At 37.6% G+C, this 27,285-nt stretch overlaps 2 protein-coding genes and 1 non-coding gene across 3 annotated transcripts; 1 reads left to right on the top strand and 2 right to left on the bottom strand.

The window, feature by feature from the left end:
- Window positions 1–5,465: 5,465 nt before the first annotated feature.
- LOC141652035 (uncharacterized) lies at window positions 5,466–6,031 on the top strand. Its single transcript, XM_074459694.1, has one exon. The coding sequence runs from the start codon at window positions 5,588–5,590 to the stop codon at window positions 5,795–5,797; it is 210 nt and encodes a 69-aa protein (XP_074315795.1). The 5' UTR covers window positions 5,466–5,587; the 3' UTR covers window positions 5,798–6,031.
- Window positions 6,032–8,856: 2,825 nt separating this feature from the next.
- LOC141652828 (putative carboxylesterase 2) lies at window positions 8,857–10,282 on the bottom strand. The gene is made up of 2 exons (XM_074460433.1): window positions 9,700–10,282; window positions 8,857–9,499 (listed from the first exon to the last, which is right to left on the bottom strand). The coding sequence occupies exons 1-2, from the start codon at window positions 10,181–10,183 to the stop codon at window positions 9,018–9,020; spliced, it is 966 nt and encodes a 321-aa protein (XP_074316534.1). The 5' UTR covers window positions 10,184–10,282; the 3' UTR covers window positions 8,857–9,017.
- Window positions 10,283–22,670: 12,388 nt separating this feature from the next.
- Window positions 22,671–22,777, bottom strand: LOC141654453 (small nucleolar RNA R71). The gene has a single exon (XR_012548012.1). It is a non-coding gene; the product is annotated as a small nucleolar RNA R71 (small nucleolar RNA).
- Between the last annotated feature and the right edge of the window lie 4,508 nt (window positions 22,778–27,285).

Here is a 27,285-nt window from a genome sequence, read left to right as displayed (position 1 = left end):
GAGGTGTCCTACCCCGGTTCTCCCTTTCGGTCTCAACCGAGGTCAACAATAGGGTCAATTCTCGGGTATCCAAATCACAACCTAACCAACTCTCGTTGGTGGTCAAGGGTTGTAAGTCGACACTACCCAAAAGTCAACCCATAAACCAAGTCAATCCTCTAAACTACCCTCACCAATTTCCCCAAATAATTAGCCTTTATGAAATTCAACTAATGAAATTACTCATGTTGGGTCAAACCGAGCCCTAGTGGAAGACTACTCACTAATCATGGTCCTAATTGCAAAATAAACAATAAAGATGGAAACTTTGGTCATAAACATGGTGAGAAGATGAAATTCACTATTAAACATGCAACAATCTAACAATGGGAGTAAGGTAAGATGATTTAATCTAATAATGAGAGTGATTAAACCTAAAGACACAATCTTTAACCAAATCAACTCAAAGATTAAGTCTTTGAGGACAACTACCCAAGGATGAACAAATGAAAGAGAAACAAAGGAAAGATCAACAATAAAAAGATGAACAATGATGGAAATAACAACAACAAACAAACAACAACAACTATTTTAACATAAACAATCAAACAAGCTTAAAAGAAGAACAAAATGTAAACAAATGAAGATAGGGAGAGAATTAATACCAACAAAATAGTGGAAGAGGAATTTGGATAGAAATAATAAAGAAGGAAATCCTTCAATCTTCTTACAAACCCAAATTCAATCACTAATTGATTGAAGAACTACTTTAATTAAGGAAAGATTAACAAAGAGATTAAGAAAGTTTAAAGCTTGAAAGGGTAAAAATTCTGGATCTAGGGTTGTGTGTACAAAAGGGTTTAAGAGGGGGTATTTATAGGTTCTACAAGGATTAGGACAGAAATTGAAATGGGCTTTGAAACACGTGTGCGCTCCCGGTCAACCAACCGCGGTGCTTGGGCCGGGGAGATCTCTGGAAGTTTTGAACAAGTTTTGAAGTCATCAGTGTGCACGGCGGGTTAACCGGCCGGACGACCGACACCGGGTCAGGCGACTTTGACTTTGAAGATTGACTTTTTGCCTTGAGAACTCCCACTGGTAGGCTACACGGCGGACCTACTGGGAGATTCCTCTGTAACTTTCTTCCAATTCCTTTGTTTCTTCAAAGAATGTGTCTTCCCACTGGCCGACCGGCCGCCGGCCACCTACTGGGGATGCTTCTCCACACTTCTTCCTTCATTTTCCTTGTAAATGTACTCCCACTTGGCCGGGCCTTGCGCCATCTGCCGAGGGTACTCCTCAAAGATAATTCCCTTCATCTTTCATGCATAGCTTAGAAATCCCGTCTTTCTAGCTTCGTTTCGCCCGTTACCGCCTCAATATCTGCAAGGGGGCCAAAGTGTCATAGTAAAGGGAATCGGGACTAGAAACGAGAGTAAAGGGGGCACAAAACCGCCTTAAATGGGGTCGAACAAGCATGAAAATAGAGGGAAAAAGAGTGCAAAATGGTCCTATATCATTAAGTTTTAGTGTTAAATCACAATTTAATTATCTTAAAATAATTACTAAAAGTAAGTTTTGGTTTGGTTTTTCAGTTGGCTAACATGTTTTATAAGAGTCTTACTTTATTTGGTGTTCTTGTTTGGCTATGTATAAGAACTTTGGTATTAGGAATTTAGGATACTCTTTATGTCTTTGGAGGATTTGTAGTGGTAGTGTTACTGCGGTTGCTGCAGATTGTAGGTTGTCAGAGGGGTGATCACTGAGTGCAGGTTGTCAGGTTCTAGGCGCGTGGAGAGAAGCAGGGTTGGTTGGTCGGCCCTAGAACAATGGTGTGAAGTGGTGGTTGGCAGCGTTGGAAGCGTGGTGGGGAAGGGTTGAGATTTTGGGGTAGTGTATGTTTATTGCATTTTTTTTTACATTCTCTCTTGTATCTCTCTGGGTGATTTGAGAAATGAGAGGGGCACATTTGGAATAACGCGTAAAAATGTGTGGGATTGAGTAAATTATTGTCCGGGATTTAGCAACTCTCAATAGATATTGCCTAAGACTAAATCCCGACCTTTAGTTACTTAGAGGTAAAATGATGAATAATAAATGAGGATAATCCCGCCTCTGATTTGAGTAAGAAATGGTGTCTCAAAGTAACTAAACAGAGATGATAATATATATAAAAATATTTACTAATAAAGCGATCACAAATTTACAATTATCGATAAAATAGGTAAGTTCATCACAAAAACATAACGCAATATAAAAGTTATAAAAGGTGTTATTATGAAGTATAACTAAATAAACGAAAATGAATCAAAATTATGAAACATTTTTGGTTGGGTTACGTAAATAAATTTCTCAATTGTAAAAGAATTGCAATTCCTAAAAATTTATAATTCACTAGTTTTTAACCCGTGTAAAATTGCACGAGTATATTTTTAAAAACATTATCGTAAATAATAAACATTTGGAAAATATTAACCAAAACATATGAATATTTTACACTCTATTTCTCTTGTACTGATAATAGGTTAAAACACTGCAAAAATGCAGTCTTAAAACATGGTATAGAGTATATTAAATGCAATGTATATAAAGCAATATGCATGTCATATACAAAAATTATACCTGACTAAATATATTTATGAGTTAATAGCTTATTTTTTTTTTTTTTTTTTTTTAAAAAGGAAATTCTAGTTGTTCTTTAATTTCTTACTCCATTTACGGTTAATTTAAACTTAAATTTAGTATTTAGTATTTTTGTAGCAATATTGATTGTTATCAGTTGATGTATTTTTTCGTAATTTATTTTAATTGTTATTCTAATATATTATTGTAGAAAAAATTTGGACTGAATTTTTAACAGTTGGTTTAATTTAGTAAAATTTTGGGCTGAATTATTTACGTTTTAAATTATTTATTTTTCGTTATTATTCACTAATATTTACGTGTAGAAAATATAAACGTAAACATTTATGTCTAAAACTTAAACATAGTAGTTTTTCAACAATTAATTCCAGATTTTTCTATGGGTCCTACATTTACTTAAAAAATAAAATTAAAATAAAAATATGTGATGATGTGGTTTAAGGAGAATACCTGAAATGTTTTTGGTTTTATATTGATAAGATTTGAATTGACGTAAAGTATAACTCACCATTTTTACCATTTTCACTAATCCCATCAAATACTGAAATCTTTGTTCGCTGACTTTCTCCACCCCATGGTTGGACTCAACTAAATACGGACGGAGCTTTTCAAGGGAACCCAGTCTCAGCTGGAGGCGGAGGGATATTTTGGGATGAAACCGGTTATTTTATCACAACCTTCTACCTTTCGTGTGGCAATTTGTTCATCGATGAAGGCTGAGCTACTCGCCCTTCTAGCTGGATTGGAAAAGGCAAGATTGTTGCGCTTAAAGAAATTGCTTATTCATATGGATAATCTTCCTTGTGTTATTATTAATGAAGATCAGCTTGTTAGCAATAATTTGAAGTTTATAGTCAGACGATGCAAGGATTTAATTAGGGATCCTAATGGACAATCAAGCTAGAACACACATATAGAGAGGCAAACAGGGCTGCGGACTTATTAGCTAATCGTGGGCAATATGTCTCACTTGTGACGGATATATCCGTCACAAACTTGTGACGAGTCAAATATCACCAACATGGATAAATAAGACAAAAACTAGAATGTATAGGGAATCACAAAGGACTTGTCTTTATCCTCATATGTGGGTTTTATTTGACCCGTCACAAGCTTGTGACGGATATCGACCGTCACAAATGAGAATTTGTGAATCGTGGGATCACCTCGAGTACTCTTTCGTTACATTAAGATATTTCATTTACTGAGTTGCGTCCTATCCTAAAGGAGAACATTTTTTGGATAGCTATTCCCAGTATAATAGTTAATAATAAATTTTTGGGGCTTTACTTCTCTTTCGTACCAAAAAAAAAAAAAAAAAAAATTAAACCTCAACAACAACAACAACAACATCAGAGCCTTCATCCCAAAATGATTTGGGGTCGGCTGACATAAATCATCCTTTTGAACCTTTCATGGGTGAACGCACGCCTCAAAATGCGAATAAAAAAAAGGGAAGATGAAAAACAAAAAAGAAGAACGAAAATATAATGGGAAGTCAAGGTAAACTTAGGCCCTGTTCTTTTGGACTTAAAGTCACTTAATTTAAGTTCACTTCAGAACCTATAAGTTCGATTCGATTCGATTCGATCCTATAAGTTCGCTTTAATTCGATCCTATAAGTTCGATTCGATTCGAGATCTTATAAGTTCGGCCGATCCTATAAGTTCGGCCTCGATTCGATTCAGATCCTATAAGTTCGATTCGATCCTATACCTCACTTAATTTAAATTCATTTCGATCCTATAAGTTCGATTGATTCGATTCGATCTTATAAGTTCGGTTCAAATCTTATAAGTTCGATTCGATCCTATAAGTTAAATTCGATTCGATTCTATAAGTTCGCCCGATTCGATCCTATAAGTTCAGTTCAGATCCTATAAGTTCAATTCAGTTCAGATCAGATTAGTTTCAGTCCAAAAGAACAGAGCCTTAGGGGTTTTAAAATCGAATTCCGGATTTCTTTTATAAAAACTTAAAATTTAAATTGAGAGAAAAGATTAAAACGATTTTTAAAAACCAAAATAGAATTAAAGATCCGGAATGAACCAAGTAAAATCTATAAGAAAGTGGTTGGTAAAAAAGTGTAATAAAAGAGAGAATAATAAATAATTTAATTTCTTTAAATTAAATAAAAAAACACTAAATATGTCAAAAAACATCAAATACTAAAAATTCACATGTATCCTTTCCCTCCATTGCGCCCTCTCCATCACCATATTTTTCTCAAGCCCCAGAACTCTCATATCGTGCTCTATCACTCTCAACCATGTCTGTCTAAGTCTTCCTCCTATGAAATAAATTGAGAGAAAAAATTAAACCTCTTATGAAATAATAAAATTAAAATGGAAAATTTCGAACTTCATACTTGACAAACATGTAATTTTACACGCTATTAATATTAACTAAATTTCTTTGTCATAAATGAGAATTTGTGTTCAAAAACAAAAAGGAAATCAAAGAGGGAAGTCACACCAGGACTGGAGTCTATCAGGAAAGCGCTCTGGAACCGTCCAAAACCGACAACAAAAGCATCACAACCTTACAAGTGTCACACGCAACCGCCTCGTCACCTCCCAATAAACTTTTTCATATATCGGCAAGTCTTGCTGAAGACGGGATATTTCGTCTTCAGCTGAAGACGGGGTAAAATGTCACCCATTTAAGATGAAAATGTAACCATTTTAAGGTAAATAATTTTTAAAGCTATAATAGTTTTTCATTAAAATGGTAACATTTTTCAGTTAAAAATTAAGCGACATTTACCGTCTTTTCACCAAGACGAAATATACCGCCATCAATGAGAATTTGTGTTCATATATTAACCCCAAAATAACCACCAAACTCCGCCCATTAAAGTAATTTAAACAAAACAAAACTCCCCTCTTTCTACTTCACTCTAAATCACAACCCAAATAAATCAAGAAATCACAAATCAAAACCCTAGAAATCTTCGATTGGAAAAATGGCGGATTGGGGTCCAGTAGTAATAGCAGTGGTGCTGTTCGTGTTATTGCAACCAGGACTACTATTTCAAATACCAGGACATGGAAGAGTGATTGAGTTTGGAAACATGCGTACTAGTGGTGCTTCCATTCTTGTTCATACTATCATTTACTTTGGTCTTATTACTATCTTGCTTATTGCTGTTGGTGTTCATATTTATGCTGGTTAATTGTATTATATAATATCCTTTGGATTTATTAGTAGTATGTTGTTGGATAATTAATTTTCTCATTATGATTTCGAATGTAGTACAACTGTACAAGTATTGTCTTATGTTTAATTATAAGCCTTTTTGGCTCTACCCGCTGTTATTATTTGCACTTCTATGTTATTTGGGGGTGACAGTGTCTTAATTTAAGACGGTCTTAAATAAGAATTGGTGGTTATCTTATTGGTAGTTTTTTTTTTGAATGTGTATTATGGTGAAAAAGAAATGGGAAGCCCCTTACATGATTAGCGAAACGAAACAACTAGAATGCATTACAATAAGCGGTCTGTCGTGATTATTTGTTTACCTTTGATTGAATTATCCGAATGAATAGAAGAGGAATAGTACAATGCTAGGCCAATATCTTGTTGTTTATGTATGTTAGCCTTAGCTTTTGCACTTCTTTTCGCCGATTCTGAGAAGCAGACTTTTAGAGTATAAAACCGACCTTGAGACACTAATCATCAGATTAATCTTTTGGTTTAGATGGTTTCTTGACATGATATTAAAGCGTGTGTGCCCTTAATTCTAAAGTGGAATATTAGTACCAGGTATGAGGAGGTATGAGGAGCCACACTTGAAGCCCAAAGGGCATTCGTGTGAGTATGAGTCGAGTTTTGATTTGAGACCCCCTATTAAAGGGATTGGAGACTGGAGTACATAGGATTGAAACCCGGAAATTTGCTCTGTAATTTGGTAGAGAGTTCAATTGGTCTAGCTCTATTTGCGTAACTTTGTCCTTGAGTAGTTGGAAATTGAAAAGGTTGCATAGAGTGCTTGTCTTTGTGGATCTTGAAAGTGGATTCCTCTTTTCTTAGTGTAGTGTGTTATCTTGGATGTGTTTTTCTTCTTTATTTATCTCCTTTTTTAACTTTGCGCACAATCGACCCGACTCATTTTGTTTACTACAAATTCTTGTACCTGATCGTCATATTGCTACATCTTAAAATTTTGAAGGTACTCTGTATCTCTTAATTCGTATTTGCCTCGTAACATTAGAAGAAACTGTGTTTACCATAAACTGTCCCGGTTTCGTATTTGTCTTGTAACATAGTGTGTCGTATATAGGAACTTACATGATATAATAATATGAAGAGCTTGAGCCTGGTGACGCCAATTCAGTTAGCAAGTATAATATTGCGTCTACTCGTCTCTATTGTAACAAACGTCTTGTTGTAGACTTGTCACCTAATTTTGCAACGCATTCAGTCTTGTATTATTCTGCCTAATTGCGTGTGCAAAATTTTCTCCGGCAATCTTAGCAACAAAAGCTATTATATATGCTATTTGCGCGGTATTAAAATTTTATCTTCTAGTCTAACTCTTAAGGTGTGTAATACAATAAGGAAGTTAACTACCATTGGCCTATAGACAAAGTACATATTGTTATCGTTTAGGACGAGGATGGGTACGGGTTGCACTCTCGTTCGTGTGTGTGTTTCATTCATGCCTATTGAGATGATGTGCTTGTATCTTGTATCTTGTGTGTTGATGGGTATTCGCTCTTGAGGCGACAAATTGTTTGCTTGCCTGAATATTCTCACAATCATGATTGCATTGCCGATTTTAATGGCATTTCGCTTTCATGTGATACCATTGACATAGGTGAATCCCCATGATGGTCGTCATGCTCGGTTGTTTCCTCACTTTGATGAACCTCTCCTGCTTGAGTGGTGCCATTTTCCAAATCCCCGTCGACCTTGTCTATACCCCCGCCACCATCACCACCACCACCACCGCCACCTGCGTGTACACTGTCTTGTGGAAAAGCACCCGTTCCCCAACAAACCATCCTAAAACCTAAAGCGCGTGAAAGGATCCTATAAAGAAACAAAAGTATCCAAAATAACCATGGTAGACAAACTAGAGCTATGCCAGCAACGGGATACCAAGAGGTCGCTGGAGATACGGGTAGTGTCGTATACAAAACTAAGAATACACCTCCTGAGAAAACGCATACAAAAAGAAACACTAGGATGATGCATACCACACAGCTTCCTGTGGATCCGTCGTCCGACATTGGATGATGATGATGACGATATTGATTCGGATTTTTTTTCGGGTGGAAACAAGGCAGGGTCTCATCTTTGTTGACATGGTGATGTTTTCTGGTTCATTTTCATCATCTTTGATGCATTCTTGTTTACAATATATTGCAAAAGAAGCAATTTTTTCGCTGTCTGAATAAAATTGAATAATAATGAATTTGATAAAAGGATTTCAGCTTGTTTTTTAGAATTCAGGAAAATGGATAATGATGCAATTGTTGAAAATTGAATTAGAGCATTTTTTTTTGTCACATTTTCTTTTTACCGTAGAGGTAACAAATGGTTGGCACATAGATAAAAGCCTAAAGAGAGAGGAAAAAGAGAGGGTTTGCCTAAGATTGTAGTTTTACCATATAATTTGTTCATATGGTTGCTATAAATAAACTAAAAAAAAATATATTTGGTTTTATATAATACTACTCGTTACTTATTCGCTAACCCCCCATTTATCTCTTTGTCGGACGTCGATCCATCTCCGTCACCTCAGTCAGTCAAGGAAGCAAGGACTTAGGATGTTCTAATTTTTTTCCCTTCAATTTTTATTTATTTAGTTATTTAAATTCTTGATCGTTGATTGTTGGCGTTTTTTGTGCTTGTGCAACGGTTTTATCGTTTTCCATGTTGATTGTCGACATTGCTATTGGTATTTTTTTGTGCTGCGATTGTATCGTTTTTGTGTTACGGTTGAACTAATTTTTTTTAAAACGCTCAATTTTACAATTTTGTCTAGGGCCTCGAAATGTTCAGAACTGGTCTTGCTCCGTCTAATAACATATAAATTGTATATTTATATGTGTACTCAATAATTTAAGAGTAACAGTTATACTCAGTTCAGTAAACTTGTCTGATTTCCAACTCTATAGAGGAAATGTTTTTGTTGGCCGGAAACTACGTCACAGGAAATACAGGTGCTGTTGAATGCTGATGGGCCGCGCGCTGGCGGTGGCAGCGGTAGATGCATAGATGTAGTGGTTCTGAAAGAGTGTGAGGGTTGCTTATGTTTTATTTATAGTTTCAAACTTTCAGTACACTTCACAAACAAAAAGCAAAAACCAATTAAAAAGAAAAAAAGAAACACAAATTCTTGTTTCAGACAATTCATTCCGTCTGACTATCGTGAGAAAAAATGCTGCTCAATCAATTTCTTGGTTGATGAATGAAGCAATCGTCGTCTTCATGTCAACAGCTTTCTTACAATCAGGATCAAAGATATGAAAAACATGGTCTTGCCCTTCTGATACATAATACTCTGCCTTACCATTCCACCCACTCTTTGTTACACCCTCATAGTAGTACTTCCCTCTTTCACTCAATATATCCTTTTCCGCAACCAAAACAATAACTCGATTACATGTAATCGTCTCTAATCTTGGAGCTTCATCGCTAAACGGGTTGATTAGCGGGTCATCACATCCTTTATCAGTAGGGCAGACATACAACCACCATCTGTCAACCATCTCCTTTCTCGGGTCATTGATTTCGGATCCAATCGGGTCTTTTCCCCAAAAATACGGGTGTATGAGAATCATCCCTTCGATACTAACCTTTTCATCAAAACACGACTTGGTAACACGACATGAGACGTGATGTGCTAAAGTAGACCCTGCACTGTCACCTGCTACGAAAAATACGAGTTAGCTCTAGTGGTAATAACTCTCTTACTTTTTTTTTTTTGATGACGAGGGGTTGAGTCCCCCCCTACCACGATTTCGACCACCACACTGGACCATGTAGTTCACTTCCCCGGCTCGCCCAGAAGATTTAATTCTTACCCGCGACATGGTTCGCTCATTTGAAAAGAAAAAAAAGTGTTACCTGATAAGAATATTTTGTTATAGTCAACCCCCTCGTTCAGCCACTGCTCAGGCCCATCACCATCAGCATGGGCCGCAACCCACTGGGTCGCGTCCCATGCATCGTCATAAGCAGCAGGAAGTGGGTGTTCAGGTGCCAGCCTATAGTCAACGGAGACAAGGATGACGTTTGCTGACGCAACCAGGTTGTTACAAAAGGTGTGGTAAAGTGGGAAAGCAGGGGATGCTATGACGTAAGCTCCACCGTGGAAGTAGATGACAATTGGCAGCTTGTGATTGGTGTATGAGGTTATGGTTGGGGTGTATATTCTTGCTGGGAGTTTTGGGTTGATGAGTATGTCTTTGGAGGTCACCCCGGTTCGAGAGTCGAAACCGGGGTGAACTCGTTCGGATCCGGCTAGTCTTTGTATGGTTCCATCTGTGTATTCTATAAGGTATGGGGACATATCGTAGGATATTTGTGGTTTAGTTGTTGTTGAATCCATTGTAAATTGAGTGAAGAACACTGAAATAGTTGTATTGAGTAGTTTACACTTGACAATGCATTGGTGCTTTAAAGGAAACGGAGGATTTCTTTTTTTTTTTTTTTTTTTTTTTTTTTTTTTTTTTTTGCATAGACAATAGACTTGGTCAAATGTGTTAGGTGTAGCCTTATTCGTTATTGAGTTAAAAACACTTGGCGACTTTTTGAAAGAGCGTAAGCGGTATTAGGTGGTGTTGATGAGACGAGACAGTTTGCGAGTAACTTGAAATCTGTTTGGTCAAAGCTAGGTTAAAGTTCGATTCGAACTCCAGCTCAACTCAGGTCCTTTGTGAGTCAAGTCGAGCAAGGCTAAGCTCAGCTCGAAAAGCTTGTGAGCAGCTTAGATACTTTTTTAATATTGTAATTGACTCTTTGCAAGTTTTCTTTTTTAAAATGATTACATTTAATAATCTAACAAAGGAACTCGAGTAGTGTGGTTCAATGGTATAGCCACGTTTAATATAGCAAAGCGTCTTGTTTGTGACGGGCTACTCCCGTTACAAGCTAAAGACCTCTCACAAAAAGGGAGAGGGGATAAGGTGGGACACCCTTCATGTGCTTCCCCACTCATCTTTCATGGGTATTTTGTAAGAGAAAATGGTATCCGTTACAAGCTTCTGACGGATATGGCCGCCTTCAATGAGATTTTGTGTTAATATAGAGTGATTTTAAGACTTCATTTCAGTGAATTATCAAAATTGTCAGGTGGGAGAGCGAATTTTAAGATCTTTCCGAGGAAATGAGTTTTAAGAATTTCTCCCGTTGTATTATTTCAAATTTGCAATCATGTGTTATATTTTGTCACCTCTTTACAAAAAATGAATTAAATTTCTTTATCAAAATTATTGTTGATATTAACAATGATTAACATGTTTTTCGGCGTGCGTGGATGAAAGCGTCCGTCTACAAATATTATACTCCTACTTATGCTTATCCATGCATTATTGCATTACATAGTGTTGCGAGGTTGCACCATCTCTATCTTGAATTAATTTCTTCCGTTCATGGGCTATAGCTTTTAAGATGTAAAGATTAAAGAAACAATTTACGCTTTTTTAGTGAGCAGCTCTTATAGTCTTATGTAAGTAGACATCTATCTAGTTAAATAACTAACATATAAACAATAATCACTAAGTCTCTCTTAATACGATATATTAGTATTGGTGCCCGGCTTCGCTCGGGCTACCTCTACTTACCATTAATTTTTTTTCATTAAATAAAATTACTTAAAGTTGCATAACCCATAAATTTATCATTAATATATTTTTTATAACATCCTAAAATTACGATGAAATAAAATTTGAGACAAATTCACTCCCGATATTAATATTTTACTCTTATTAATGAAACAATAGTAATAAGTAATAACATTTCACTATGTGAAATGAAGGAATCGTGATGAGTTGAGCTCCATGGAAATGACGATACGCCATGGATGGAGCTTTGTTAAGAGAAAGCTCTTAGAAGTGTGTAGAAAGATATTCTAGTGAGAGAAGGGAGTAAATAAAAGTGTGTGTATTTATGATAATTAATTAAGCTGTACATGTGTTGTATCTTATATACAAAACTAGCAGGAGACTAATTACATTGACTTTGACTATTTACATCTTATTCTTCATACCCCCCTTTCAAGGTAATGGTGTTGCTGTTGCCCCAAAGGCTTTGTAAGTATATCTGCAAGTTGTGATCCAGTAGATATATGTCTTGTAGCAATCAGTCCCTCTTGCACCTTCTCCCGTACATAATGGCAATCAATATTGAGATGTTTGGTGCGTTCATGGAACACGGGGTTGGCAGCTATATGTTGTGCAGCTCTATTGTCACAATATAGCTGAATAGGTAGAGGAATATTAATGCCAAAATCTTCAAGTAAGCGCTGCACCCATACAATCTCACTCGAAGTATAGGACATAGCCCTATATTCGGACTCTGCAGAGGACTTAGAAACAGTTTTCTGTTTCTTAGTTTTCCATGAAACTAGTGCATCTCCCAGAAAAAGACATTGTCCGGTGACAGACTTGCAACTAAAAGAACATGTACCCCAATCCGCATCAGTATATCCTCTCAAAGTAAAATGACCATTTGCTGGATAAAGAAGCATAGCATTCATTGTGCCTTGCAAATATCTCACCACATGCATAGCTGCCTGCAAGTGTGGTTGTCTGGGAGAGCTAAGAAACTGACTTAGATGTTGGACAGCAAAAGAGATATCTGGACGTGTGAGATTCAAATATAAAAGTCTTCCTACCAGCCTTCTGTATATTTCTGGATCAGGAAGAATATGTCCCTCTTCTGTGGATAATTGCAATCCTCTAGGGAGAGGAAAAGAAGCAGGTTTACAATGCATCATGTCACAGTCAGTTAAGATGTCACTTACATATTTTCTTTGACTAAGATACATTCCTTGAGGAGTCCTGTGAATTTCTAACCCTAGAAAGTACTTAATGTGGCCCAAGTCTTTTATAGTAAAAGCTTTGTCAAGAACCTTTTTAATTGAAGAAATAAAACTATGATCTGTCCCAGTGATAAGCAGGTCATCTACATATACTAAAACTGCTGTGAAGTGACCATCTACAGTTTTAGTGAAGAGAGAGTAGTCATTTTTAGATTGACTAAAACCCTGAGACAATAAAAGCCTAGTGAGCTCTAGATTCCATTGTCTAGAAGCTTGCTTCAAGCCATATAATGATCTTTTTAATTTGCATACTTCACCCTCTTTGGCTGCAACATAACCATCAGGTGGTCTCATGTATACCTCCTCATCAAGAAACCCATGTAAAAAGGCATTATTGATGTCTAATTGGTGAACGGGCCAGCCCTTAGCAGCGGAAACAGCTAAAAGAACCCTGACAGTAGTAAACTTTGCCACGGGACTAAAGGTATGTTTATAGTCTTTACCCTCTACTTGATTGTAACCTTTAGCTACTAGCCTAGCTTTATACCTGTCCACACTCCCATCTGCCTTATACTTGACTTTATACACCCATTTGGACCCAATTGGTTTAAAACCTGAAGGTAAAGGTGTTAATTCCCAAGTCTGGTTTTCTTCAAGGGCCTGCAACTCCTTCTCCATGGCCTGAATCCAATGTGGATTAGTTTTTGCTTGATGGTAGGTGGATGGTTCAGGAATGGAGAACTTTGCAGGTGATGACACAATTGAATTTTGTGCAGATAAGGATACGGGATCTGGTGTAGAGGTAGGAGAAAAAATTGTTGAAGCTGACACTCTTTTATGTGGCACTATAGGACACACAAAATCTTGTAACTTACCTGGTAAATGTACAGGTCTAGTAGAAACTCTAGGAACAAAAACATTTTCATTTGGAGTAGTAGTAATAGCATCATTATTATTTGAAGTATTAATAACCGAACTGTCAACAGTTTCTGTAATTGTATCATTATTATTTGAAGTATTATTTGTATTATTTTCTGGAACTCTTGTATTATTTTGTGAATGTGAATGTGATATATCAAATTCCTCATCTGCTACATCAAGAGGATGAAGTTGAGGAAAGAAAGTACCCATCTCAGTGGGAAAAGAAGAAGACTGATCTAATAAAGGAGAAAATGATCCTGACTTGAATGGCAGGATGTCTTCATGAAACACAACATCTCTGCTTATGATGATCTTATGAGTAGAGAGATCATACAACTTATAGGCCTTTTGTGCAAAAGGATAGCCTAGAAAGATGCATTTCCTAGCTTTAGGTGCAAACTTGTCTCTGGGATGCGAAGATATCAAAGCAAAACAGAGACATCCTATGACCCTCAATTCATCATAGCTTGATTTTTTTTTGAATAAAACCTCAGCAGGTGTTTTCCAACCAAGGATAGGAGTAGGCAACTTATTTATGATATGTGTAGCTGCCAAAAGACATTCCCCCCAAAATTTCTTAGGTAGGTGCCCAAAGAGTAATAGTGCTCGAGCTGTTTCAACTAGATGTCTGTGTTTCCTCTCCACCCTACCATTTTGTTGAGGGACACCCGGTGCACTTTTCTGATGCACAATCCCTTTTTCCATAAAAAACTTATGACAGGATTGCTGAATGATCTCAGTACCATTGTCACTTCGTACTATTTTGACTATACCACCATATTGAGTGTAAACTTGATTAATAAACCCTCTGATAGTGTCAGGAACCTGAATTTTATCTTTGAGAAGAAAGGTCCAGGTAACCCTAGTATGGTCATCCACTATGGTCAAAAAGTAAGAGGCGCCAGTGAAGGTAGCATGTCGATATTGACCCCATAAATCGACATGTATCAAGTCAAAAGCATGTAAAGCCCTAGATTCACTTCTATTAAAAGGTAATTGATGCATTTTTGCAAGAACACACGTTTCACATTGAATATGATTGATGCCATTACATTTAAGCTCTTCAATGTGCTTCATTTTAGACAATGAAGTGTGTCCTAAACGAGCATGAAACAAACCTACTTTATTACTAGCATTAGTCTTACAAGTACAAATGTTGTTACTTTGCAAGCTAGTGTTATTACTAAACTTATGCTGAGCAGGATGAAACAGATTCAAGTCTGACTTCAACTTGTACAGTCCATCTGTTCTCTGCCCAATGCCAACAACTTGTTTATAGACTGGGTCCTGTATAAGGCATGTATTCACATCAAAGCTTATCAACAAACCATTATCAGATAACAACTTCCCAACAGACAACAAGTTATGCTTGAAGTCTGGAATGTGCAAGACATTGTATAAGACTATCCCTGGTTTTATGTGTATATTTCCAACCTGTGTTACCAACTTACTTGTCCCATCAGGTAAGCCAACTTTGACTGGTTTATTTAGTGTCTTCAGGTCAACAAATTGATCAATTAGAGAACTCATGTGGTCTGTTGCACCTGAGTCTATAATCCAGACAGATTTTTGTATAGAGCAAGAACATGAAACAGCATTGGTAACAAGAATTGTACCTGCAAAGTTTACTGCAGAATGCTCCACTGCACCATAAGAAAGATTACCCTGATGTTTCATCTCTATCATTTGCTTGTAAATTGCTGCAATGATCTTTGGATCAACATCGACATCAGCTGAACCACTTGTATCAGCAGTATGATTCACATAAGAATTCGAGACCAAAGGATTGTCTTCTTTATTCATTGACTCAGCATTGTAAGCATTAGATGCTGAAAGCCTGGCAACATATTGTTCCTTCAGTTCAGGATGAAGAATGAAACAAGATGCTCTAGTGTGTCCCGTTTTTTGACAATGATCACACCACCTCTTCTCCTTCTTCGGTTTCTTAGCATCCCTAGATGTGTCTCTTGTCCAGATATTCCAAGGTTGACGTGCTCCTGCATCTTTGCCTTCCCCTGGCTTAGACCAATTTCCAGAATTAGACCAATTTCCAGAATTAAACCTTCGATTAGCCGCCATGGCACTGGATTCATTCTGTGAAGTCATCATTTTTGAGAGCCTTTTTTGACTTTCTATTTGCTGAACAAATGAGTATGTCTTAGTCAAATTTGGCAAGGGATCCATAGAAAGGATATTTGTCTTCAGAGTGTCATAAGTATCATCTAACCCCATGAGGAAAGTCATAACCTTCTCACGAGTGATGATTTCCAGAAATTTCTTCAAGAAGCTACAAGAGCATTTATCTAGAGCTCCACAAGAACATCCAGGTAAAGGCTCCAGATCATCAATATCGTCCCAATGACGTTTGAGCTTGTTGTAATATTCGGCAACAGATTGATTGTCTTGTGAGGAGTTCTTCAGTTCCTTCTTCAACTGGAATAACAAAGGCGCATTTGACTGTGCGTACATATCATTGAGATCTGTCCAGAGACGCTTAGCGGATTTACAGGTCATAAAACCTTCCTTAATGCTTGAAGTCATGGAGTTTAATATCCAGCAGCGCACCGTATAATCAGCGCGTAACCACTGCGAAAATTTCGGATCATTCTGCGCAGGTGCTGGAGTTGAACCGTCAATGAAACCGCACTTATTCTTTGTTCCTAGCGCCATAATCACTCCTCGGCTCCAAGTAAAGAAACCTCTACCGTCGAAGGCCGTGGTAAGCGCCATTCCGGCATGATCAGAATTCGAAACAAATGTCGGATCGTCGTAAGGATTAGTATGTGCAGTGCTTGATGCAGAATCTGCTCCAATTGTCATGATGAATTATGAAGATTTAATTGAATCGATTGAAGGAAAAGAGGAAAATCAGGAAAAAAACACGAATTGCAAACGAAATTAATTCGCGATTTGTTTGAGATTTTTGAGTCAAAATGTAATCAGAATCAAGAAATCACAATAATAGCAAGAAACGACAAGACTTGAAGAATTCAACAAACGAATTTTCGATTGAAATTGAAGAAATTTCGATCGACGGAAAGAAAAAAACCCTAATTTTTAGGAATTTTGATTTTGATGTATGTAAAATGCGGAAAAAAAACGATTTCAATCACGAATCAAGAGACAGGCTAAACCTGCTCTGATACCATGTGAAATGAAGGAATCGTGATGAGTTGAGCTCCATGGAAATGACGATACGCCATGGATGGAGCTTTGTTAAGAGAAAGCTCTTAGAAGTGTGTAGAAAGATATTCTAGTGAGAGAAGGGAGTAAATAAAAGTGTGTGTATTTATGATAATTAATTAAGCTGTACATGTGTTGTATCTTATATACAAAACTAGCAGGAGACTAATTACATTGACTTTGACTATTTACATCTTATTCTTCATACACTACTTGCCCATAATCATTGTTACTTTTACTATTCCCGCCGTAATTATTTTTACAGTCACTACTGCCGCATTAATATTGATAATTTCACTACTCGCGCCGTAATTATTGTTACTTTAACTATTGCCGCATTAATATTGATTATTCCACTACTCCCGTGGTTGTTTCTACTACTCTCACTAATCTCTTGATAATATTGTTACTTTTACTACTCAAATGAGTGATTACTATCATATAACTATATCCAATGTTACTACAATTCTTTTCTTTTCTTTATAACCTACTTAGGCATGCAATTCTTTTCTTTTCTTTTCTTTACTACAATTCTTTTCTTTGCTGACGAAATTACTTTTACTACTTAGGCATGCAATTTTAAGAGGATTATATTTTTATATAAATATTTTACATACATGCATTAAATCAAATCGAAAGAATTATGCAATATTATATATTATGGAATCTAACTTGAATTATTTATAACCTACTTATTATATTTTGTATGTTAAATAATTAACATCTCTATACATCTAATAAACTATAAAGTTTAATAAAATTGCATTAAATTTTATATATAATTTTATTATGATAATAATTAATACCATAAGTGTGCATGTTTATACTAATTAATTATTTTATTTAAAGGAAATTGACCATCTTCTAGTCTTCTATAAATATTTAGGAAAATTACCAGACATTTTCTTTCTTTTAGTCTCATTGAAATTGACCATCTTAATTAATAATTTTATTTTAAAGAAATTGACCATCTTAATTAATTATTTTATTTTAAGGAGATTGACCATGTTTAGGAAAATTACCAAGCTTCTATATAATTTAATTTTAACCCAAATTATATAATATTTGCATTGAGATCCCTTAATCGGGTCCATCACATGGTGCTAGTGATTTAAAACTATATAATATAATTAATTTGTATAACTTTCTTTAATTACATTGAAGTCCCTTGGTTTCTGGAATTAATATATAGTATTGATTGATTGATATCCGTCTTAAAATTAAATTGGGTCAAATATACACCCACTTACATATATAAGTATCATTTTATCTTTAATCATGATTTGTACCTATTTTATTATCTTTAGTTCCACTTTTTCTTAGAATTGTAAAATAATCTCTTAATAAACTCACTAGTGTAGATCCCACGCAAATGCGCGGTAAATATATGCCTTTTATTTTTTAGTGTATTAATTATAAATTTTAGATTTATATCTCGCGAATTTTTATAAAATATACTCCCTTCTATTCACTATTTTCTTCCCTATTTCCTTAAACGGATTATTCAGGTTTTCTTTCCCTTTCTTATTTTGGAAACTTTTACTCTTATTTTATTTATCCCTCTCTCCTATCACCAAACCCCACCCAACTCATCTTTTACCCATATTTTATTACTCTCCTTAATGTTTTGACCCCACAATAACTTATTTAACTCCTAATTATTCATCCTTTTTTTCTATCACCAACCCCACCCAACTCTTTTACTCTTATTTTATTCCTCGCCTTAATACCTGCGCCCACAAATAAAGGGAAGAAAATAGAGACTAGGAGGAAGTAACTAATATTAAAATTAATCAAAAGAATTGAATAATTCCATAAATTGTGTTTTTTATGAAAATATTTCAACTACATCAAATTTTTAAAGAAAATCTTTTTTCGTCACAAAGTTAATAATAGGAGATATAGTTTTTATGTATAGATTATTTTAAATGGAAAATTAGTTTTAATAAATGAAAATCTAATTTGTTTCCATATAAAAGTTTGAGCACTTTGAGGGAAAACTTTAGAGAAGTTGTATTATCTTAGTATATAGGAGGATTTATACTTTTAAAATTTGCACTTTATTAATATTTATCCGTTCACTCCATTGTATTTTGATATGAAACAAAAAATTGAAATGGAAAACTAATGGAATATTAGTTTGAATAAATAAAAATTTAATTTGTTTCCATATAAAAGTTTGAGCACTTTGGAGGGAAAACTTTAGAGAAGTTGTATTCTCTTAGTATATAGGAGAATTTATATTTTTAAAATTTGCACCTCATTAATATTTATCCGTTCACTCCATTGTATTTTGATATGAAACAAAAAATTGAAATGAAAAACTAATAAAAAAATTTATTGAAGTTTGTGAATTTTTTTAGTGAATGTTTTTTTTTGTCACGAAGCTAATAGTAAGTATGTGTCAAGTTATTCTCTACAGTAATAATTATTACATTACTGAAAAAATTTAGCAACTTATACTTTATAATTTTATATCAATTTAATATTATTTTAATGAAAAAATCATAATTATAAAAATATTTAAAAAATTAGAGTTTATTTATAAGAATATATTCATTGAAAAGCTAATAAAGAAAATTTTATTTATTACCTTAATAGTAGGGGGGATTATTGAGAGACCGTATCTCAGGACATCACTTCATTTTATATTGTGTCAAATATATCTCTAAGATATATTTTAGTTTGATTAGATTTCTAATTATGTAGTTGCTCTTTTTGGACATAGATTATTATTTTATTATGCACCTTTTGTCATTACTTTTTCATACCCTACTTTGCCCCCAAAAAACTAAATAAACAAACTCTCTTTTTTTTGTTTTAATTACTCACACAATTAATCATATCCATCAAATTACTCAATTATGAACGCTAATTCTCATGTCGATCAAGTAATAATTCTAATGTATTAACTTTATTAACCATGTTACATCAAATTACAGAGATTAAATTAATTTATATTAATGAAATTAGGGTTTGAAAAAATTATTGTCAATGAAAAGTACATGCATCGGACAAAGGCGTCGTGTGGCGGACAGCTCCAGAGGTAGGCAAAAGCGGGACAACTGAGGTAGTGGTTGTGACATACTGAGGTCTGGCCGTGGTGTTGGTCGACCTGCATGTGGTGGGGACGACACACATGTTGCTGGTGGCGGCGACAAGTGTTGATGGTGATGACGGCATGCATGTGATATAGGACCATTTTGCACTCTTTTTCCCTCTATTTTCATGCTTGTTCGACCCCATTTAAGGCGGTTTTGTGCCCCCTTTACTCTCGTTTCTAGTCCCGATTCCCTTTACTATGACACTTTGGCCCCCTTGCAGATATTGAGGCGGAACGGCAGGCGAAACGGCTAGCTAGAAAGACGGGATTTCTAAGCTATGCATGAAAGATGAAGGGAATTATGCTTGAGGAGTACCCTCACCTGTAGGTGAAGAATGGCCAAAATGCCACCGGAGTACATTTACAAGGAAAATGAAGGAAGAAGTGTGGAGAAGCATCCCCACCGGTGGCCTCTGGCGGCGGTCACCCGGTGGGAAGACACATTGTTTGAAGAAACAAAGGAATTGGAAGAAAGTTACAGAATCTCCCAGCAAACGACCGTGCACTGGCTAGCCAGTACCGAGTTCCTCCAAGGCAAAAGTCAATCTTCAAAGTCAAAGCTGCCCACCGTCAGGTCATGGCGCGGCGATTGACCGCCGTGCACACCCGATGACTTCAAAACTTGTTCAAAACTTCCAGAGATCTCCCAAATGCCAAAGCACCGCGGCCACGGCTGACCGGCCGGGAGCGCACACACGTGTTTCAAAGCCCATTTCAATTTCTGTCCTAATCCTTGTAGAACCTATAAATACACCCTCTTAAACCCTTTTGTACACACAACCCTAGATCCAGAATTTTTACCCTTTCAAGCTTTAAACTTTCTTAATCTCTTTGTTAATCTTTCCTTAATTAAAGTAGTTCTTCAATCAATTAGTGATTGAATTTGGGTTTGTAAGAAGATTGAAGGATTTCCTTCTTTATTATTTCTATCCAAATTCCTCTTTCACTATTTTGTTGGTATTAATTCTCTCCCTATCTTCATTTGTTTACATTTTGTTCTTCTCTTAAGCTTGTTTGATTGTTTATGTTAAAATAGTTGTTGTTGTTTGTTTGTTGTTGTTATTTCCATCATTGTTCATCTTTTTATTGTTGATCTTTCCTTTGTTTCTCTTTCATTTGTTCATCCTTGGGTAGTTGTCCTCAAAGACTTAATCTTTGAGTTGATTTGGTTAAAGATTGTGTCTTTAGGTTTAATCACTCTCATTATTAGATTAAATCATCTTACCTTACTCCCATTGTTAGATTGTTGCATGTTTAATAGTGAATTTCATCTTCTCACCATGTTTATGACCAAAGTTTCCATCTTTATTGTTTATTTTGCAATTAGGACCATGATTAGTGAGTAGTCTTCCACTAGGGCTCGGTTTGACCCAACATGAGTAATTTCATTAGTTGAATTTCATAAAGGCTAATTATTTGGGGAAATTGGTGAGGGTAGTTTAGAGGATTGACTTGGTTTATGGGTTGACTTTTGGGTAGTGTCGACTTACAACCCTTGACCACCAACGAGAGTTGGTTAGGTTGTAATTTGGATACCCGAGAATTGACCCTATTGTTGACCTCAGTTGAGACCGAAAGGGAGAACCGGGGTAGGACACCTCTAAATTAGCGTTTGAAATCGACCCTCGAGAGAGGGAGTGGGATGACCCGGGAATTGACGGGGCTTAATGACCTTAGCAAATATTGGACTACCTTGGGAAAATGCATGTTTTTGGGGTAGTCGGGTATTGAGTTAGGGATTCCGACCTTCGAACCCGAGAGGGGGGTTGGTGGGTAGCACTAGTGTCCTATTTCGAACCCGAGAGGGGGGTCTTAGGCGAATTAGAGTCGTCACCTCCTCACCTAACTACCCTTGTGATCAGCCTAGAGATTCGATTGTGTGGAATTACGAATTGTTTGGGGAGAACCGAGTCTTAGGCTTTTAAATTATTTGATTTCCATCTATTTATTTTATCTTGCTCTTTCTCTTAGTTTGTTTTTATTTAGTGGTTTTACCTTGTTGTTGGTAGTTTTAGTATAACCTTCATCCTTATTGTTGACTTAGCTAAACGATAGGATTAGAACAATTAGTAATCTTCTCAACTCCTTGTGGGATCGACCCTTAATAGTGTACAACGATAAAATCGTGCACTTGCGAGGTATAGCTTGATACCATCAAGTTTTTGGCGCCGTTGCCGGGGAGTTCGGCTAGATATTAATTGTTTTCATTCTTGTTTAGACTAAGTCTTTTGTTACTAATCTCTCTCTTGAGTGTGTAGGACTTCTTGCATGAGAAGAAGAAATCGAAGAGGTCAACCAATTAGACCGATTGACCACGAGATCGAAGCAACCGCGAGAAGACTAAATTCACTCCGTAGAAGAGGGCTTATAGAAACACCGATTCCTCAAGAAAATCCAGTAATTGAGAACCTTCAAGAAGGACCACGGGTCTTTGAAACTTTCGAAAATCCTTTTGCAACACCGGAAACGGAAGTAACAATGGCCGCGGTCCCTATGAGAGATAACTTGGCTCCGAAAAAGGTGGTGAATCCGAGTATTGTGAAGCCACCTATTCAAGCCAACAATTTTGATGTGAAAGCCACCTTGCTACAACTTGTCCAAGGGAATCAATTCGGAGGGGGAGCCACCGAAAACCCCAACGAGCATCTCAACGAGTTCTTGGATAGTTGTGACATGTTCAAGGCCAATGGAGTCACGGAAGATGCCGTACGCCTTAGGCTTTTCCCTTACTCTTTGAGGGGAAGTGCCAAGGAATGGCTTAAAAGTTGTGAACCCGACTCTCTTCGGACTTGGGACGATGTCTCTAAGGCTTTTCTCAACAAGTATTTCCCACCCCAACGAACCGCAAGAATTAAGAGTGAGCTCCAAGGGTTCACCCAACAAGAAGATGAGACCCTTTATGAAGCATGGGAGAGGTACAAGGGCCTCCAAAGGCTATGTCCTCACCACGGTATTGGAGATGATGAGCTCATCAACAATTTCTATGAAGGGTTAAACAATGATATGAAGATGAACCTTGATTCCTACTCGGGAAGGGAGCTTTGGATAAGATAGATCACAAGACGGCAAAAGAACTTATTGAAGAAATGGCTTCTCGTACCTTTCATTGGAACAATGATAGGCACAAGAGGAAGGGGAAGTCAACGGTCGAGTCGGCCAACAATGTGGAAGTGAAAGAGATGATAGAAGAGCTTAAGCAACAAGTAGCCTTGATGAGCTCAAGCAAAACATCTAGCAATTCTTCTATGAGGAACCAAGTCTATAGTTGTGAGCTTTGTGGAGACCAAGGACACCCACCCAATGAGTGTCCCTTGGTGGTTGGAGATGGAAGTTGTATGGAGCAAGTGAACGGGATATGGGAGTCTAGTCCGGCCAAGCAAGCATTTAACAACAACCAATATCACCCGGGATTGAGAGCCCACCCAAACTTCTCCTATGGCTCTCAAAATGTCCAAAACCCAACCTTCCAACAAAAATCACAACAACCAAACTTCCAAACTCAAAAACAAAACACTACATTCAACCAAGGTCCACCGGGTTTCCAAGGGAGAACCTTCCAACCAAGGCAACAACAATTTCAACCACTCAACCCACCAACCAACCCACCTTTTCAACAAAACACCCAACCTTTCCAACAAACCACCCAACCTTTCCAACAAACCACCCAACCAAAGTCAAGTTTGGAACTCATGATGGAACAATTGATGACTTCACAAAACCAACTTGTCAATACTCAAACCCAATTCATCAACCATTCCACTCAAAAACATGACGAGACAACCTCATCCATCAACCAACTTAGGACCCAAATGCAAGCTTCTCAACGGATGACGGACAACCAAATCTCCCAATTGGCTACTCAAATGAGCCAACTTCAAGCCTCCCAAGGGAAATTCCCGGGTAAAACCGAGGAAAATCCGAAAACTATGAATGCTATCCACTTGAGGAGTGGTAGGGATTTGGAAGACCGGGAATTTGTCAAGAAAAGGAAGAGTAGTAGACCGGGTAATGTCATTGAACCTCAAGTTGTGGTTGAACCTCCTAAGGTAATTGAAGAAAAGGAGGGAGAAGAGGAACTCGTGGAAATTGTTGTGGAAACTCCAAAAGTGATTGATGAACCAACAAGGGAAGTTGAAGAGCCTCAACAACAAGTGGTAAGAACTTATGTACCACCGGTTCCCTTTCCACAAAGATTGGCAAGAGCCAAACTTGAACAAAAGTATGGGAAGTTCATGGATATGATGAAGGGTATCAACATTACTATGCCTTTCATTGATGCCGTAAAGGAGATTCCAAGCTATGGCAAGTTCTTGAAGGAGCTCATCTCTAACAAAAACTCCTTGAGCCCGACAACCACGGTGAACTTATCCAAGGAGTGTAGTGCAATTCTCATGAATGAGGCTCCTCAAAAGCTTGAAGACCCGGGGAGTTTCTCCATTCCTTGTAAGATTGGGACCGTGCACATTGAGAGGGCTTTGTGTGATTTGGGGGCTAGCATTAGTCTTATGCCCCTCAAAATTTTCAAGAAGTTGAAAGGTTATGAGCTTTCACCAACAAGGGTTTCTCTCCAACTTGCCGATAGGTCGGTAAGATACCCTATTGGTCTTGTGGAGGATGTCCCACTCAAGGTGGGGAAACTTGCATTTCCATGTGATTTCTATGTTATGGACATCCCCGAAGACTCAAATATTCCCATCATATTGGGGCGCCCATGCCTTGCTACGGGGGGTGCCATGATTGATGTGAAGAATGGGAAGCTTTCTTTGCAAGTGGGTGAAGATAAGGTTGAATTCTCCTTGAACAAGGCTATGAAAGAGCCTTCGGAAGAAAAGTCTTGTTATATGATTGATGTGGTAGAAGAATGGGTTGATATGAAGAAATTTGATGAAGACAAGGGTTTGCAAGGGTTCCTTGAGGGCAAGGTAAAGGATTGCAAGGAGCACCGGGAGTATGCTTTAGCTATGGAAGCAACAATTGAAGAAGACCCGGACAAAGAATTTGAAAGCTTGAGAGGAGATGGTAAAAAGGAGGAGAGATCTACGCCTCCTCAAGTGGAGTTGAAACCTCTTCCTTCTACTCTTAAACATGCTTTCCTTGGCCCTAATGATACTTACCCTATTATTGTCAATAGTGCACTCAATGACACCGAACTTCAAAAATTACTTGATGTCGTGAGAAAATACAAAGATGTCATTGGGTACTCAATTGATGATATCAAGGGGATTAGCCCTTCTTTTTGCACCCATCGCATTCATTTGGAGGATGAGAGTGCATCTTCCATTGAGCCTCAACGCCGCCTTAACCCCGCTATGAAAGAAGTGGTTAGGAAGGAGGTGTTGAAGCTCTATGATGCAAGCATAATTTACCCTATCTCCGATAGTGCATGGGTGAGCCCGGTGCATGTTGTGCCGAAGAAGGGCGGGGTCACGGTAGTCACCAATGATAAGAATGAACTAATTCCTACAAGAGTCACTACCGGGTGGAGAATGTGTATCGACTATAGGCGCCTCAACAAGGCAACTAGGAAAGACCATTTCCCCCTCCCTTTCCTTGACCAAATGTTGGAAAGACTTGCCCAACATTCTCACTTTTGCTACCTTGATGGGTTTTCGGGGTTTTTCCAAATCCCGATTCACCCTAATGACCAAGAAAAGACCACATTCACGTGCCCATTCTAAGACCTTTGCTTATAGGCGCATGCCCTTTGGGCTTTGCAATGCGCCGGCCACATTTCAAAGATGCATGCTAGCTATATTTTCCGAATATGTCGAGAATATCATGGAGGTGTTTATGGACGACTTCTCGGTCGTAGGCACCTCATTTGATGGATGTCTAGCTAATTTGGGTAAGGTCTTGAAAAGATGTCAAGAGAGTGGTCTAGTCTTGAATTGGGAGAAATGTCACTTCATGGTGACATCCGGGGTTGTTTTGGGTCATGTAGTGTCAAGTAAGGGCTTGGAAGTTGATCAAGCCAAGATTGAAGTGATCAAAACACTACCCCCTCCCACTAATGTAAAAGGAATTAGGAGTTTTCTTGGGCATGCCGGTTTTTACCGGAGATTCATTAAGGATTTTTCTTTGATTGCCCGACCTTTAACTTTGTTGCTTGGAAAAGATGTGCCATTTGAATTTACTAATGGGTGTTTGGATGCATTCAATAGGTTGAAGGAAGCTCTCATCACCGCTCCAATCATGCAACCTCCCACTTGGGGAGAACCTTTTGAGTTGATGTGCGATGCTAGTGATGTAGCGGTGGGAGCGGTGCTTGGACAAAGGAAGAATGGTAAACTTCATGCCATATATTATGCAAGCAAGACTTTGGATGAAGCTCAATCACACTACACCACCACCGAAAAGGAGCTTTTGGCGGTCATATATGCCATGAACAAGTTTCGTTCTTATTTGGTGGGCTCTAAGGTAATTGTACACACCGATCACACGGCATTGAGGCACTTGCTAATTAAGAAGGAATCAAAACCACGCTTGATTCGGTGGATACTTTTGCTACAAGAGTTTGATATTGAAATTCGAGACAAGAAAGGTGTAGAAAATGTGGTAGCCGATCATCTTTCTCGGCTACTCCATGTCAAGGATAAGGATGGATTGCCAATTGATGACACGTTACCGGATGATCAACTATTCGCACTAGCTTTGATGGATACCCCGTGGTACGCGGACTATGTAAATTATTTGGTATCCGGGGTCATCCCACACGGTTATGATTCCCACAAGAGAAAGAAATTCTTCCATGACCTTAAGCAATATTTTTGGGAAGAACCGTGCCTCTACAAAGCTTGTGCCGACGGGATAATTAGAAGATGCATCCCCAATGAAGAAGTCCAACCCATAATCTCTCATTGCCATGACATGCCAAGTGGAGGGCATGGTAGTTCACGAAAAACCGCCGCAAGGGTGCTCCAATGTGGATTCTTTTGGCCTTCCCTATTTCACGATGTGGCCACCTACGTCAAGAAGTGTGACAAGTGTCAAAGAAGTGGTAACATTTCAAAGAGGCATGAAATGCCAATGAACTACATACTTGAGGTGGAGTTATTCGATGTATGGGGCATTGACTATCAAGGCCCTTTTCCCTCATCAAATGGGAATGAGTATATTCTTGTTGCGGTGGACTACGTGAGCAAATGGGTTGAAGCAATCCCAACAAAGACTTGTGACGCAAAATCAGTGACCAAACTAATGGAGACAATTATATTCCCACGGTTTGGAGTTCCACGAATTGTGATAAGTGACCGTGGAACTCACTTCCGGGAGAGGACTCTTGATGCTTTACTCAAGAAGCATGGGGTGCAACATAGGCGGAGCCTAGCCTATCACCCACAAGCTAACGGCCAAGCCGAAATCTCTAACCGTGAAATCAAGATGATCCTTGAAAAGACCGTGAGTCGGTCAAGGAAAGATTGGTCTACCAAGCTTAATGATGCATTGTGGGCTTACCGGACCG

The sequence above is a fragment of the Silene latifolia genome, chromosome 4 (assembly GCF_048544455.1).
Source record: "Silene latifolia isolate original U9 population chromosome 4, ASM4854445v1, whole genome shotgun sequence".
Lineage (NCBI taxonomy): Eukaryota > Viridiplantae > Streptophyta > Magnoliopsida > Caryophyllales > Caryophyllaceae > Silene > Silene latifolia.
This window is presented reverse-complemented; position numbering and strand designations above follow the sequence as displayed.